General features: G+C 35.7%; 1 protein-coding gene across 1 annotated transcript in view; it reads right to left on the bottom strand.

Moving 5' to 3' along the window:
• Positions 1-18,199, bottom strand: part of Atp10d (ATPase phospholipid transporting 10D (putative)) — a 103,104-nt gene that overhangs the window by 43,419 nt on the left and 41,486 nt on the right. Inside the window, exons 5-9 of the mRNA XM_005319973.5 lie at positions 16,450-16,535; positions 8,001-8,107; positions 7,579-7,710; positions 7,055-7,182; positions 6,681-6,933 (exon numbers count right to left, since the gene is read on the bottom strand). Of these exons, the coding sequence (XP_005320030.2) occupies positions 6,681-6,933; positions 7,055-7,182; positions 7,579-7,710; positions 8,001-8,107; positions 16,450-16,535 (706 nt within the window). The remainder of the gene's footprint in view (positions 1-6,680; positions 6,934-7,054; positions 7,183-7,578; positions 7,711-8,000; positions 8,108-16,449; positions 16,536-18,199) is intronic.

Raw genomic sequence — 18,199 nt, 5'->3', positions numbered from 1 at the left:
CCTGAAAAATCAAAACAATATAGAATAAGAATACCAACTTTAACCTTATAATTAGCATGATAAATTTATATCTACACATCATCTTCCCACATTGAGCCATTAGCTCCTTAAGAGACAGATGAATTTCTTGTTTTAATAATCAGTAATTATATAACAAGGGTCCACTTCATGCTTTGAATATAACACTTGCTTTTCCACCACTGTGGCTTATTTTAAAACTGACATGTTTTCTTCTTCCTCTTTTCTCTCTCTTGCTCCTTAATCATGGTGGAAGTAGAATTAACCTTCTTCCCAGCCGAGGCTGAGTTATCTGTCCTTTGACTCACAGATCACAGAAATGAAGAAGTTGCGACTCCAGACTTGGCACTTACAGATCTAAAAGACAGCTATCTCTCAAGGCTACAAATAAATTATGACTCCTGAGGGGGCACAGCTAGAGTATAGACTTTGAATCACCTCTTTAAAAAGTCCTCTGTTCCCCTTGACAAGGAGAGTCACAGCCTTTGGGACAGGAGTCCCCTGTGCTTTTCAATTTTTTTAGCAAAGCAATAAAACTTCTTTTTCCTTTATCTCAAAATTTTGTCCTTTTTATTGGGTCAACATCAGGGACAAGAATCAAGCTTTTGGTATCATAAGAATAATAATCATAGCAGCTAATACTGATGGGGAACTTATTCTACACCATGTTCTATTCTTTTTTTAAAGATTTTTTTATTTGTACTAATTAGTCATACATGACAGTAGAGTGCATTTTGACACATCATACATAAATAGAGTATAACTTCTCATTCTTCTGGTTGTACATGATGTAGACTCACACTGGTACATAATCACTTATGCACATAGAGTAATAATGTCCAATTCACTCAACTATCCTTATCTCATCTCATCCTTTTACTCAATGAAGTAGATACCCTCATTGATATTTTTTGTTAAATTTCATAGAAATTAGATAATATGCCTAAGGTCACACAGATTGTAGGTAATAGAAATGGAATTCAAGCTTAGGAGATCTGACTCTAAAATCCTTTTCTTGGTAAATGCTCAATACTGCCTCCATGTACAACAGATTCACAAAGTGTACCTTATAAAGGCACTCTCCAGACAAGCCCAAACTGAGAGACATTCTAAAAAAATGCCAGAATAGTGCCCCTCAAAGCTGTTAAGTTCACCGAAAAGAAGGAAAATTTGAGCAGCTGTCAAGCCTAGTATATATGGCATCCTAGATATGATTCAAGGATAGAAAAAAAGGAGATTATGTAAAAACTAAGAAAACTAATAAAGTGTGAATTTCAGTGAATAATTATGTATTGATATTGGCTCATTACTTATCACAGACATATAATGAGTGTTAACAACCAGGGTATATTAGATCCTCTTTAATGTCCTTATAACTTTTCTGTAAATCTAAAACTCTCCTAAAATGAAGCTTATAGTTTAAAATGGCATTCTTTTTCAGTTGTTCTTCAAAGGAGTGGGTTTTGTTTTAATTTTAATATGTATGCCAGCATGAATTATCTCAGGATATTATTAAAATGCAGATTTTAACTGAAGCTCTGAAGGGGGCCTGAATTTCTGCATTTCTAATACATGCCAGGTGTTGCTGATGCTGCCAGTTCACGACTACACTTCAGGTTAAAAGGTCTGAAAATATGTCATGCTCTTGTCAGATGTATTTTGTCAGTTGCAATGTGTATAAAAGGTTATTTCCAAGCAGCAATGTTCCTTATAGGCTATTCCCTAGTGATACTTTTGCTCAAAAAACCAGAAGTGTTGACCACAAAAACACAGGTATACATTTCAATGAAAATAATATCTTAGAATTAAGTTCTGGGGGAAAGAAAAGCTGGTTCTTATCATTACCACTACCCCCAGTGTACACACACGGGCACATGTGCTTGTTTTTTAAACCGTTGCATAAAAGAGATCAGAAGCTCTGGATGCGTTTACAGTAGTAAAGTGTTGACAGTCAAAGTCGGCACCTTTTAGAGGTAATGTGAGACTCTATGGTTCTCAAACAAATATCTGTTACACTTCAGTAAGGATAACACTTAATTCTAGTCACTTGGTATCTTTTCTGCATTGAGAAAACATATAAAAGAAGTACTTCCTTGGGCAAAAAAGTGTATGTTCAGGGACTAAGGTGGAAGATGGCTAGTATTAGCCCTTTTAAATGTTACAAATACAAATATTTAAATGTTATACATACAAAAAATAGTGCAGTGCTTCCCATTGTGTACTTCATGAAACATTACTGCTGCAAGATGCAAGACCCCTCCTGTAAAGAGACTCTAGTTAAATAATTCTAGGAAATGGTAACCTCACAAATGCACTATAGAGGTACATAGCACCTATTTAGCTATATAGTACTGTCTATCAAATCTATATAGCAGAATAGTGGGCAGTGGATCTCGCAGAACCTGCCACCATACCCACCAGTGCAGATCTTTGAGACCCCATAGGATCTCTCTACTCTTGGAGGCATATGGGGTCATGCTGTAAAGCCAGTTTTACTTCTGCCCTCTGCATGCACAGCACAAAAGGATCCCAAGGAAATCTTTGGGGAGTTCTTCATTCTGCTTTAGCTCAGAGACTCATGAAGGTCATACCATGCTCTCAGGGTATATGCCCTAAACAGTCTTAGAGACAATCATCATCTAGACAGAGTTCTGTATTCCATCCAAGTTAGTTCCAGTGTGCAAAGCTGCTAAGAGGTATTCTCACTAACCTCATCCCAAATCACTCCTGCTAGTCACCTGACAAATACCTCAATGGAATAAAGACAGTGTGTGTGAAGAATCTCCAGCCCTTACTCTGTCCAACAGATACAGAGCCTAAAAAGACATGGAGGGGAGTTTGATCCTGACTCCGCCTCTCCTTGTGTGTCAGCTAGAGCTACACCAGTGTCTAACAGAGAATAAAAGCTCCAGGCCATCATCACAACTGAACATCAAGTAGCAGAATTGTTTTAAAATAACAGCCAACATCAACAGAGCCAGAGGAAACCCCCCATACCAGTCAGAGGTTCCATTCCCATTATACAAGTAACCACAGAGGGTACCCTTCATATACTCTCCTTTACCACACTCTTGGAAGACCTACAGAGAAAAGTAGCTTTCTCAGACTCTGCCATGGTACACATTGTGCTAAAATCCATTAATGTTAGTCAAAGAAGCCACAGGGACACTATACTAAGAAGTCCAATTGGAATTAAACTCTACATTACACAATAAACAAATATCTCAGGATGCATCATCAGGAGAAGCTGCTTACATAGAAGGCATTCACATAAAAGTAAAAGAGATATCCATCACAACAGACGTGCAAATCTCAACACAGAAATGTAAGAAATATTAAAAAAAAAAAAGCAACAAGACACCTCCCGTAGTTTATAATTGTCAAGTAACTGATGGCAAAGATATTGGCATGGCTAAAAATGCCAAAGAATTCAAAAGAATGATTTTAAAAACATTCGATGAAACCCAAGAAAATACATATATACAGTTGAAAAAGTAAGGAAGAATTCAGGATATGAATTTAATGAAGAAATAGAGATTTTAAAAAAGAACCAGGTAGAAATCTTGGAAATAAAAAGCTCAATAAGTCAGATTGAAAAAAAAAAACAATAACACTCAGTTGAAATCTTCTACAATGGCTAGATTAATCAGAAGTAAGAATATTGAATCTTAATAACTCTGTAAATACAGTACCTTCAGACAGCAATAAAGAAAAAAATAGAAAAGAATGAAGAGAACATAGAGATATCTGGGACACCATTAAAAGACCAAAAGTCTGAATAATCAGCATATTAAAGGAAGAAGAGATACATGCTAAGGGCATAAAAAACATTCAGCAAAATAGTGGAGAAATTTACAAGTCTTGGGAAAGACGAGAACATTCAGAAATAGCAGACATTTAGAACCAGACTAGACAGGACCAGAAAAGAACCTCTTGGTAACACATTAAATTGTCAAAAGTACAGGACAAAGAAAAAGTATTAAATGCTGTAACAGAGAAGTGCCAACTCAGACTTAAAGGCAAATGCATTGGAATAATAGCAGATTTCTCAGCAAAAACTCTAAATATCAGTAGGGCATGAAATGACATATTTTAAGTCCTGAAAGAAAATAGCTTCCAAACTAGATTACTATACTCAATGTGGTTCTCCTTCAGAATAAAACAGAAATAAAGATATTCCAAGACAAGGATCAACTAAAGGAATTCATGACTATTTGATCAATGTTACAGAAGACATTTAAGGGAATTCTACTCCCAGAAGGAAAAAAAAAAAAAGATTAACAATCATGAGACAACAAGAATGAATAAATCTCATTAGAAGAGTAGAAAATGAAAATAAAAAATAGGAAAGAATCAAACATAATCAATATAGTAAATAATCAAATGTTAAGGTGAATAACACAGGAAGGAATGAACAGGTAATATTCAAAATGTACAGAGGGTAATAATGTCCAATATACTCAACTATCCTTATCTCACAAGAAAATCCACAAATGACAAGAACAATAACATATCTTTTAATAATAATGATGAATGCAAATTGTCTAAAATCTCCAATTAAAAAAGAGCAACTTGCTGACTGAATTAAGAAATAAGATCCAACAATAGGGAGCCTGTAAGTAACTTCCCTCACCTGCAAAATCACACACACACTGAAGTAAAAGGAAGAAAAATGATACTTTAAGCAAACAGAACCTGAAAACAAGCAGGAATGGGTATAATCATCTCTGACAAAATAGTATAAATCAATTAGAAATGACAAAGAAGGTCACTACATATTGATCAAGGGAAAATTCATCAAGAAGTTGTAATAATTATAAATATGTACACTGAATACCGAGCACCCAATTATATAAAACAAACACTACTAAAGATAAAAGAAAGATAGGCCCTAGCATAATAATAGTGGGTAACTTCAATATCCCACTCTCACCAATAGATAGATCATCTAAAACAAAATAACAACAAAAATCAACAAAAAAGTATCAGAGTTGAATTACACAACAGATCAAATGAACTTTGAACAGACACCTACAAAATATTCCATCCAACAGCTGCAGAATAAACATTCTTTTTGTTAGCATGTGAAACTTTTTCCAAAATAGATCATATATCATATATCGCAAAACAAATGTTAACAAATTTTTAAAAGTGAAATAATTTCTTGCATCCTATCATATTATAATGGAATGAAACTAGAAATCAATGGCAAGAATAACTACAGATTTCATACTAAATTTCTAAAATAGTATGAAAATGGAAATAGAACATACCAGAACCTCTAGGATATAATAAATGCACTACTAAGAGGAAAGTTTATGGCAATGAGTGCCCACATTAAAAAGAAGAAAAACCCCCCAAATCTCAGAAACATCTCAAATAAATGACCTAACCACCTACCTCAAGATCTTAGAAAAACAAGAACAAACAAAATCAAAATCAGTCGAAAGAGAGAAATAATAAAGTTGAGAGTAGAAAAAAATAGCGGCTAAAAGAACAATATAAGGTACTAGTGAAACAAAGAGTTGGTACCTTGAAAAGATAAAACACAATAGACAAAACTTTAGCTAAACTAACCAAAAAAGAGAGAGAGAGTAAAGACACAAATAAAAAAAAAAATAGAGGCAAAAACAAAGACAACTGAAACTTAAAGAATACTAGGGAATATTTTCAAAAGCTATATGCCAATAAATTGGAAAATCTAGAAGAAATGAGAAAATTTTTAGATACATATAACCTATCAAAATTGAACCCAGAGCATATACAAAACCTAAATACATGAATAATAAGCAATGAGAATCAAGCAGTTATAAAAAAGTCTTCCAACAAAGAAAAGTCCATTTTGATGAAATAGAAGGGAAAGGAATCCTTCCCAACTCATTCTAGGAATCCAGTCCCCAACATTTCCTCTTCTTTCAGCTGTTTTGTTTTTGTGTTTTCTTCTTATGCATCAAAGGATGGGATGAGGAGAAAACTGGTGAATAAATCTCATTAGAAGATTTATTCATTTAGAATTATCTTATAATTTATTTATACATTTAGAATTATTTTCAAGCTATTTGTTAGAGAGATGGTCTATAGCTTGTCAGACAGTCAAAAGTATCTACAATGTAATATCATTATCACCTTCCCAAGTGCTACCTTTCACCTCTGCTAGTAGTTTACTTGTAAAGTGCTTACTTTCTATTTATTAGATTATACCAATGACAAAACAAATACTGAATGATACTATGGTACAAATACTAAATTATATAACAACTGCAAATTTGTAAAAAATATAAACATTTTCAAAATGATAAAAACACTAAATATATAATACAAGTACTACAACTTGAGAAATACTTAATGAAAGCAAATTATATAAATACTAAATGATACAGTGACAATCAAAACATATGTTGAGTATCTTTATCATAATTTCACTTAGTTTATCAGTTTATCATTTAGTGTTTACATCACTGTATCACTTAGTATATCTCTTAGTACCTGGTAAATTTTAAAGGAACAGGAATGTAGTGTATAGTTAAGTATGGATGAGTTTAAGTACCCATTCTTAAATATATGCCAGAATTATCAGACATTTAAATGACTTGGGAAAAAAGAAGAAGAAAAAAAAAGAGACAAATTTTACAGGTGTTTTTCGTACAAAAACCCACACTCACCATTTTCTTCATGGCAGTAATCAAATCCTGCCACACTACACCTTCGAAAAACCATCTTGTTCTCAGTGAGGGTTCCTGTCTTATCAGAAAACAGGTACTGAATCTGTCCAAGATCTTCAGTGATGTTCAGAGCCCGACACTGAACAGTCGAATCTATTTTCTCATTGTAGAAATCCACATCACTTTGAATAAAATATATTTGTCCGAGCTTCACAATTTCGATGGAAACGTAGAGAGAAATGGGAATCAAGACCTAAGAAGACCCAAACAATTTAAAAAATGGTAAAATTGTTTAAAGAAAGTGAAGTCAGCTGAGCATAGCTGGATTAGAAGCAAAGACCTTAAAACTCCTTGATAAGCCTGATGTAAATTACCTGTAGCAAAATGATCATGGTCCAAAACATATAGAATCCTGCCAACACTGGTGATATGATATGACCGTCAGGCTCCGGGATATTAAAAAAGGGCATGTTTTCATATCTGTTCAGCCAGATTCCATGACCTTTCAAAAGAACACAGAAATCAGAAGAATGCAACATAAATATTATATAAATATAGAACTCTATTCCTCAAGAAGGTGGGGTGAGAGTATTCCTTGTGGTTAATACCATTTGTTTGTTTTTGGAAAAAAGGTCAAATTCAAAGGGCTGTCTCTGTTTTCTTCTCTCTAAATCTTTTCCCAGGAGTCTTCAATACTACAGCAAAAGGTAAGTGAATATAGTTAACAATAATGTTTTTCATGACAAAGATTGAGAGAGATGAACATATGAGGAAAAAATTATTGACAAATAAAAAACTCCCTAATAGAAGACACATTCATAAGTAACACTTTGGGGGGAAATAAAAGTACTTGATATCTTGCTGAAAAGATGTTAGTACATAATTGAATTTTACCTACCCACTGCCCCAGTTAAACACATTATAACCAGAAGCAGGACACACCAGAGGACATCTGTATTTGCTCTTCTTTCTAATTTGCTGCGTTTATACCTTGGCCCACTGTTGTTCAGCATTGCTTTGGTTTCATGGCCTGTGAAGGAAACATGGTATGTCAGAAGATGCATAAATAAAATCAGGTAGCAAGTATCACACTTAAAAATCTCTCTGGAAGACAGTGTGATAAAACATAGTTACCTAATACATTTTGGCAGTGTAGTCTGCATTTGAGATCCATTTAGAATAATGGATCAGACCACTGATGAGTTTAGCAAGACAAAGTTGACTTTCTGCTTCCATACCGAGCATTGTGAGTCAATGAAAAATGCAAACTTATAGAAAAGCACAGAAGGGACAGTGATGAAAATTAGGAGCACAACCAACCTGCATAAACCACAATGCCCACAACAGCCTCTGTGTTTCTAATGGTGCATCCTCTAAGCAATAAATTTTCCTTGCTGAGACCCACGCGTTCTTTGTTGGAATGTTCTCTATAAGAAAGACATCATACAATTTTATTTTAAAATGGCAAACGTGAGGATATAAAAATAAAATCATGGTCCTCACAGAATAGTAAGTTAGGCAGTTCACAGGAAAGATTTCAAATCTCTGGCAGATTTGCATTTGTGATTTCAGTTCCCTGTTGTGCCTATGAGAAAGCTGCAGTCGGTTTCTAACTCTCACTGTTTTCTCTCAGTCATCACCTATTACTATAAGAACTCAGGCATATTCCAATGAAGGTCCTTACTTTCCTAGTACAAACTGTATGTAGGATAACTTTGTACTTGATGAGTGAAAAATCATTGATAAGATTAGAAAATCACCGTTTTCAACGTGGATAAAATCAAGATTCATTCTAGGCAATGATAAGTAGTGGCTGCTTAAACTGAGGCAAAAGACTGGGAATTTTGTAATGAAAATATAAGGCTGACAATACTCATTTGACAGTGGGAACACATTATGGTTCTCTGATTTATGGGAAAGGAAGTTATGGCTCCATGGATTTCTATCAGAGCACTTAACCTTGGGGCTTCCAAGGATCTATGAAGCCTCTGAAATCACATGCAATATTGTGTATGTGTGTGTTTCTTTTCTCTTTTCTTTTATTTTCTGATATTTTCTAGGGAGGGGAGCCATTTTTTTTTCATAAGTGGGACAGGGAAAGATGTTAAATAAACATCACTACAAGAATGTAGTCGGCCATGTTCTAAAATTTAGTAAATTCTGCAGGCAAAATGACCTAGTTTATGCAAGAAGTAAATGACATGAAGGGAAAATGGAGGGGGGAGAAGGAACTCAACATGAGGAGGCAATCAGCTCAATCTAGCATGTCATTAATTCTATAAGCTGTATAACCCAATTTTTTGAGAGAGGAAATTCAGAAACTTACATAGCAAACACAATATATAGAGCACATATGGGGGAGGGGGGGTTGAGCACAGGGGTACTCTATTGCTGAGCCTCTTCCCTAGTCCTTTTTTATTTAATTTTAAGACAAGGTTTTGCCAAGTTGCCCAGGCTGGCTTTGAACTTGTGATCCTCCTGCCTCAGCCTCCCAAACTGCTGGGATTATAGGTGTGCACCATCATGCCTGGTTCAGACCTTGTCTACATCCTGTTTGGGATAAAATAATTATTTAGGGCTGAGGATGTAGATCAGTGGTAGAGTGTTTCCTTAGCATGCACAAGGCCCTGGATTCAATCCCCAACAATGAAAAAAAAAAAAAAACTAAACCAAAACAACTATTAAGAACTATTTTTGAGAATAGTGGAGGAATTTGATCAAAGACCTGGTGTTAGATGAGATTAAGGCCGGTTTTTTTTTTTTTTTTTTTAGGTTTGTTAATGGGTTCGTGGTTATGGTTATTTTTAAGTCCTTTTCTACTATAAGTGCTTAGTGAAGTATTTATAATAAACTGATGTGATGTAGGAATGGTGAAGGAAGTGAGAAGACAATTGAAACAAAGTTGGAAAAACTGTGAAGTAGGCAAGTTTGGGGTGATGGTACTTTGGTGTACATTACAGTCTCCTTTCTATTTTAGCACACTTGAAAATTTCTGTAATAAACAGTGCAGAAATTATCAAAGTGATTGCTTAACTAAACTACTATAGTGACAGAAATATATCAAAATTATTGGAACATTTAAACAAGCATATAAAATAGTACTATTTTTCACATATTTTGAAAATGTCCTCTCAATTTCAGCGTTAAAGTTATATTGTTTTCTAAGCAGTAAACTCCAGTATATAAGTTGTTGCTTCTTTTTCTTACATATGTAAACACTGTCATATGTCTGTCCTCCTTGCTCTCTGGAATTAGAAAGAAAAGTAAATAGCAACTCTTCCAAGAAATTTTCGTACTACAAAGAAAGAGGAAAACAGATTTGACTCTCATATTTGTAAACTCCATCAGGAATCTGTCTACATTTCTCTACAAGTACAAGCTTATGTACAAGGAGACAGAGTTAGAAGTACCCTTGAGTTTAGTCTACTTTAGCTCCCTGGTCTTACAGTTGAAGAAATTAAGTCCCAACATTCACATCTACATGTGGCATGCAGGTCCAGGCAAGCCCAGGCCACTCCTCATCAGTGTGGCAATTTTTCCCTCAGCTGTCCTTATAGGAACATATTTAATCCATCAAACTATCATTTCCAAAGTTCCTTAATAAGGGATCAGTCATTCCCCCTGGAATCCTTATTTTCCAGGTGTATGACGTGGCACGCTGAAGGCGTGAAACCTTCAGGGTTCAACATGAAGCACAAATGGTCACATAACACATGCTTGTTAGGGTTTGGATGTGAGGTGTCTTCTCAAAGCCACACATGAGACAATGCAAAAAGGTTTAGAGAAGAAATGATTGGGTTATGAGAGCCTTAACTCAACCAATGTATTAGTCCCATGATGGGATTAACTGATCGGTCATTGGGGGTCTGCATTTGGGGTATGTACTTTCTATCTGGTGAGTGGAGTCTCTCTCTGCTTCCTATTCATCATGTGAGCCCCTTCCCTCTACCACACTCTTCTGCCATGATGTTCCGTCTCACCTTAAGGCTCAGCCAAGGAATGGCATCAGCTGAGACTTCTAAAACCATAAGTCCCCCAATAACTTTTTCCTCCTTTAAAATCGTTCTTGTCAGGTCTTTTAGTCACAGTAATGAAAAAGCTAAAACAATGCTTATCCATTCAAGGAACCGGTGACATTATGGACTAAGTGCCCAGCAAATAAACATAGTTTTGGCTTCTATGATCTAAGAGGAGTTGTATGGTACATAAATATTTAAGAGTAATAAAAATGTGATAGCTATAATGGTGGTAATCTGATATTCAGCTCAGAGATTTCTGTGGTCACAAATGGGAAGAAAGATACCAGTTTTGCCTCATAGAAGGTTAAAGAAGGTGTCACATAGGCAATAAGCTTGAGCTTCTCAATTTTGGTTGATTCTGAAAACAAGCCACAAAGCAAGATTACAATAAATAGCTAGCTCAGTGAATCTCAGAAAAATCACTGCATTCAACTAGGCTTGATTCTCTTATTATATGTTTCCCTAGAAATTTCCCTAGAGTCAGTCACCAGGATAGACATCAACAGAGAGGACCAAATTCATTTCAATCACTGGGGAAGACAGAATCTAGGTGTTCTAAGAGGGAGTCCATTTCAACAGTCAGGTAATCAGAAAGCAAGGTGGCAAACATTGAAGCAAACTGACATCAGAGGAGCCTGTCACAAAGGCAAACACCAAAGTGTGGGTAAATGTAGTGCCCAGGAATATAGAAGCAAGTGACAATTTTCAGGTGTATGACATGGCACACTGAACTAGTGTCTTGGAACTAGGTAAAGTCTCTGGGCAAGACGGGGTCCAGTGCAGCAGAGGAAGCTCAAGTGTTTCTGTTAAGGAAGCACCGCATTCAAAGGAAGAAAAAGGGAGGTTGACAAAGGGAGGCCAGCCTCCTATCCTGGAAAGCTGGAGTGACTTGTTGAGTTCAGACTAGAGTGATAGCTGTCAGACTTGAGACACAGGATCAGAATCAGTGTGGCAACAGTGCCCTATAAATTAAAAAGAAAAAAAAAAATCTAAATACATGCTCTGGATCAGACTCTGTGCAGAGTGCTAGGCTCCAGACCAGATTGCTAAACTGGGTATCCTTGCCATGGGCAAGTCTGAGCTTGGCTGAGCATACCCAAAGACTTAGCTCAGCTCAGGTCGAACCTGAGGAAATGATCCTAGAAAAAGTCTCATCCTGAGAGATGGTTCATGAGTATGTTTCTGATTAAAGAAGTGAAGCTGTCCAAATTCAATTAACAAGACATCTAAAATACAACCCCAGAAGAATTCCAGTAACACTAACCACAATAACATCAATGTGCGTTGTGTGTGTGCATTGTGTTTGTGTGTGTGTGTGTGTGTGTGTGTAGATGCTACTATCCTGTGCAGAGGCTACTATTATATTCTATACTTTCTTGTATGGTAACTCTTTTTCTAAACTTTTTAAACAATTTCACTGGAGAATAATTCATAAGAGTCAACTACACATATTTAAAGAGTAAAAGCATCACCAGAGCCAAGATGGTAAACATGTCTATCATTTTCCAAAATTTTCTCATGCCTGTTTGTAATCTCTCCTTACAACTTTCCCATCCAAAGAACCCACTACTGTGCTTTCTGACAATGTAGGCTCGTTTTTGTTTTCTAGAAACTTATATGTCAAATCACACATTTATGATTTTAGTTTACATTTAAGTCTGAAGATACATGTTTCATTAATTTTTGTAACTGGTGAAAGGTATATATTGAGGTTCATTTTTAAAATATAGAGCTATACAATTGTGCAAAAAGATAATTTTTCTCCATTAAATTGTCTTTGCACTATTGTGAAAAACAAGTTGTTTGTAAACATGTGGGTCTATTTTTAAACTCCATTATCTTTTCCATTGATCTGTTATTTTATCTTTATGCCAAGTGACACTGGTTTGCTTATCGTACCTTTATAATAAGTTTTGAAATCAGGCAGTGGTAGCTTTAACTTTTTCGCCTCTTTCAATATTGCTTTATTGATTATAAGTTCTTTGAATCTCTGCATAAGTTTTAGAATAACCTTGTTAATTTCTAAAAAAGTTTGCTGAGATTTTGATTGAGATTACACTAAATCTATTGATCAATTTTGGGGAAAAACTCATAACAATGTTGAGTCCTGACCCATGAACAATATATATCGCTCTATTCACTTAGGTCTTAAATCTTCCTCAGCAGTGTTTAGTGTATTCTAGTGTACAGCTCTTTTGTATTTTGTCAAATTTATCCGAACATTACTTCATCTATGAAGAAAAGACAGTTTTACTTCTTTCTTTCTTATTTGAGGCCTTTTGTCTTTTCCTTTATTACCTGACCATACTAGTTAGAATCTCCAGTGTAAGCTCAAATAAAACTGGTGAGAGAGCAGGACATGATGGAGCACACCTGTAATCCTAGCAGCCTGGGAGGCTGAGGCAGGAGGATGGGAATCCAAAGCCCAGCCTAAGCAACTCAGTGAGACTCTGTCTCTAAATAAAAATATTAAAAAGAGCTAAGAGTTAATAACAAGAATAAACAAATGGGACCTACTTAAACTAAAAAGTTTTTTCTCAGCAAGAGAAACAGTAAAAGAGGTAAATAGAGAGCCTACATCCTGGGAACAAATTTTTACCCCTCACACCTCAGATAGAGCCCTAATATCCAGAATGTACAAAGAACTCAAAAAATTAAACAATAAGATAACAAATAATCCAATCAACAAATGGGCCAAGGACCTGAACAGACACTTCTCAGAGGAGGACATACAATCAATCCACAAGCACATGAGAAAATGCTCACCATCTCTAGCAATCAGAGAAATGCAAATCAAAACCACCCTAAGATACCATTTCACTCCTGTAAGATTAGCAGCCATTATGAAGTCAAACAACAATAAGTGTTGGCGAGGATGTGGGGAAAAGGGCACACTTGTTCACTGCTGGTGGGACTGCAAAATGGTGAGGCCAATTTGGAAAGCAGTATGGAGATTCCTGGGAAAGCTGGGAATGGATCCACCATTTGACCCAGCTATTGCCCTTCTTGGACTATTCCCTGAGGACCTTAAAAGAGCACACTATACGGATACGGCCACATCAATGATTATAGCAGCACAATTCACAATAGCTAGACTGTGGAACCAACCTAGATGCCCTTCAATAGACGAGTGGATAAAAAAATTGTGGCAGCTATACACAATGGAGTATTATGCAGCACTAAGAAACGACAAAATCATAGAATTTGCAGGGAAATGGATGGCATTAGAGCAGATTATGCTAAGTGAAGCTAGCCAAGCCCTAAAAAACAAATGTCAAATGTCTTCTTTGATATAAAGAGAGCCACTAAGAATAGAACAGGAAGGAAGAGCATGAGGAAAAGACTACCAGTAAACTAAGACGAATGGGGGGAGAGAAAGGAAGAGAGAAGGGAAAACATATGGAAATGGTAGGAGACCTTCAGTGATACACAAAATTATAAGAGGTTATGAGGGGAAAGGGGGTGGGGGGAAAAAAGGGGAGAGAACTGAACAACAGCAGAGGAGGTAGAGAGGGAAGATGGGAGGGGAGGGGAGGGGAGGGGGCATAGTAGGGGATAGGAAAGGTAGCAGAATACAACAGTCACTAATATGCCATTATGTAAAAACGTGAGTATGTAACAGAAGTGAGTCTGTATTATGTATTTGGGGAGTTCAAATCTCAATTGAGTCGAATGTATGAAAGATGATATGTCTTGAGCTCTGTAATGTTTTGAACAATCAATAAAAAAAAAAAAAAAAACTAAAAAAAAAAAAAAAAAAAAAGAGCTAAGCAGGTGGGGAGAACAAAGGAACTGGATTGTGCAGAGGGGAGTGAAGGAAGGGGAGAGGGAGTAGAGATAGGAAGGACGGTGGGATGAAATGGACATTATTTCCCTATATACACATATGATTACACTACTGGTGTGACTCTACACCATGTTCAGCCAGAGGAAGAAGTTGTGCTCCATCTGTGTACAATGTGTCAAAATGCATTCCACTGTCATGTATAACTAATTAGAACAAATTTAAAAAAGAAAATAAAAAAGAAAAACACACTTAAAAAGCCACTTTAATTCCATTCACCTTCTAAACTTCTCTGTTGTAGTGATGGTGAATTTCTAAAACTGATGTATTATATGAGGTCTTTTATTATTTAAAAATAATTAACTTTATTGGAGTATGATTTGTACACAATACAATACACTCATTTTCTATATATAAAAAAAAGTGGGGGAGGTGCTGGGGATGTGGCTCAATGGTTGAGCGCCCTTGGGTTCATCCCCAGTACAAAAACAAAACCGGAAAAAAAAAAAAAGCAGTGTGAGAGAAAATATCCATGTTTTGTTCTTCACCTTGAGAAACAAACATTAGTCTTTCACCATGAAGAATGATGCCAGTTAAAAAAGTTCCCTTGTACTTCCTGTTTGCAGAAACAGAAGTCAGATTTTGTCAAATGCTTTTTCTTTATCTATAAAATTATTATCTGTTTTTTAAGCTACTTAATATGGACCGCTAATGTAATGTGAATTACAATAATATGAAGAATTATTCTGATTGTTTAATGTTAAGTCAATGTTGAGAGCCACAGCCGAAGGGGCCCCAGCAAACTTCCAGCTGCCAGCTGATGATTGGCTCACAGCGGCCCCAGCAACTTCTAGCTGCCAACTGATTGGCTCCTCTTCAGTGATGCTCATTGGGCTGTTTCCCCCGCCCTTTCAGACCACGAAGCTGCTCACTGGGGGACTTTTTTTGGCTCCACCCACGTGACCCAGCCAATCAGCCTCAAGAGCAGGAGGAGTGGGGGAGGTTGAGAGGCTTGTGGGAAGCCGGTGTTGGCAGTTGGGCTCTGAGGGTTTTCCTGAAGAGCTGTGTGGTGCATGTGTGTTCTAAAAATAAAGTTCATTTCTTTTGACAAGTGGCTCCTGAATTATTCTGATTGTTTAATGTTAAGTCAATCTTGCATTTTTTGGAACAAGTCCCACCAGGTCATGACGTATTATCCTCTTCATATATTATTTTATTGGATTTGCTATAATTGTGTATAGAATGTTTGCATCTATGTTCGTGAAGGTTATTGGTTTGCCCTTCAGTGTCTTTACATGCTTTTGTTGTCAGGGTAATGAGATGAGTATAATTCTGGTCTCAAAACAGAGTTTGAAATGTTTTTCTTCCTGTAATTTATGACTATGATGTAGTTCTCATTGTCTCCTTGAAAACTTAGGAAACCTGGATCAAAGAGAGTAAATAATTCAGCTCGGAGTCAAAGAACTTATGTGGCAGAAGCCAACTTGAAATTTCTCTAAACCCCAATTCTAGCTGCCTTTGCCAAAGGGATGTGACTGTCACAGGAAGTCCCCATGGATTCCAATGTTCTTTGTTAGTCGTGTTCCGAATCATTTTACCAACAAGAAAAGTCCACCTATTATTCTAAATCTGAAGAAGGACACCATCCTAGCATTTCATTTAACTATCACTTCTGTCCAAATATTTCTTTCCAAACTTTAGCATATCATAGGAGCTCATGTGATATATTCTTACACCAATAAAAGCAATTCTAGGATGATTTTAACAACAAGGTTTTGTTGTTTCTGCTGTTTTAAATATATATGAATAGAAGTACATATTTATCAAATTATTAAGATAAGCCAATTTTATAGGTAGTTAAATTTACAGCCTTTAATGGTTCAACTAGGATGTAAACACACAACAGTTTTATTGAGCCAAGTACAATTCCATTCACACTCACAAAGGTAAGTCATTTGTCACTCACAGGAAGCCTCGGAATCTGTTGAGGTCATTATTTGGACTTTCACATTCTATTCTACTGGAGAACTTCTCAGGATCGACTTCAGAGTCCTAAAAATATTTTTTAGAAATCACAAAACAAGAATTGAAGATGAAACCCATAACAGGTAAGTATTTTATCACTTTCACCAATTCTTAAAATAGGACTAAGGCTTTTCTTGTATGGCTGGGTGCAGTGGTGCACACCTGTAATCCCAGCGACTTGGGAGGCTGAGGAAGGAGGATCATGAGTTCAAAGTCAGCCTCAGCAAAAGTGAGGCACTAAGCAACTAGTGAGACCCTGTCTCTAAATAAAATACAAAATAGGCCTGGAGATGTGGCTCAGTAGTTGAGTGTTCGAGTTCAATTCCCAGTACAAAAAAAAAAAAAAAATTCCCAAATAAAGGACAGTATAGACATAATTATGGGATCCATAATTAGTGATTCCAGACTACTAAAAAGCATCTGCAGATGATGAAATCATATATTGAAATCCATGCAGTACCCTACTAGAAATTATAAATACTCTAATCAACAAGGCACTGGAAATACTTTCGGTATGGACTTTAATTATATAGGTAGTTTCTGAGAGTAAATGTGAATGGGGACATTTTGAGCAAATATGCATTCAATCTCAGCCAAGTTTTATAAATTAAAAATAAGCAGGACATCAACATCTCACAAAATTTTTAATGGATCAAACAGATAGTTTTAAAATGCCTTATAAATGGATACACAAGCAAAATGGATACACAAGCAAAATGCCTTTATAAAACACAGCAGTTATGAGGCATAATTCATTAAGGACAAGCCATATCAACCTTATCTTACTTCTTTTATTTTATATGGATGTTTGGCTAATAAGAGGAATACTATAGATATTGATGTAGCTCAAAATACTAATGTCTATATTATAGCAAACATAGAAACTGAATAATGATTATATGATTTAACATGCTAATAATATCTTTTGAGTTCTTTTGATATACTAGAATCTATATCAGGCACTTTAAATATTTGAACTAATTCCTTTTTCTAACTGCAAGAGGAAGGCACTATAATTAAGCCTAATTATCAGATGAGGAAAGAAACACAATGAGGATCATTGATTTATGAAAGTACTCAAAAGAAATGTTTAGACCAAAATCACAATTGAGATCACTGGATAACAGAGCACTCATCCTTAAATGAACCCAAATTGTGCTGATTAATCAACTGATATTGACCTCAAAATAGCTATTTGGGAGTCTAATAAAATTCTGAGTTGTGCACAACTTTTACCAATGCCTAAGTTGCAGGACTGCTTACAAAAATGACAGTAACACTAATCTCAGAGGCATATCAATAATGATTTAAATGGAATTCATAGGTGATGATTTAAATGGAATTCATAGGTGGAAAGATGGGCCCAATGTGATAAGAAGAAAATTACCAAAGAAAAGGGTATTAGGAAACTAAAACCATTTCAAATCTATGGGTATAAGATGAAGGAATCTCAATAACAGTATTTCAGATTAAAAAAAAAAAACATAAAATTTTTAAATCCTTCATCTCAATTGCTTCCAGAAAAAGAGATGGGAAACTGATCTGTGGTGCAAGTTTTTATAATACTATGAAGTATTATTTCCATTTGAAAATAACAAACTGATGGATAAAGTCTTTAAGTGATTTGCTCAACGTCAAATTATTAATGGGAGAGCTGAGATTCATTCAAATTCATGTTAATATAACTACTG

This window comes from Ictidomys tridecemlineatus, chromosome 9, assembly GCF_052094955.1.
Source record: "Ictidomys tridecemlineatus isolate mIctTri1 chromosome 9, mIctTri1.hap1, whole genome shotgun sequence".
Taxonomy (NCBI): domain Eukaryota; kingdom Metazoa; phylum Chordata; class Mammalia; order Rodentia; family Sciuridae; genus Ictidomys; species Ictidomys tridecemlineatus.
Note: the sequence above shows the minus strand (reverse complement) of the source record. Positions and strands in the feature narration are given on the sequence as shown.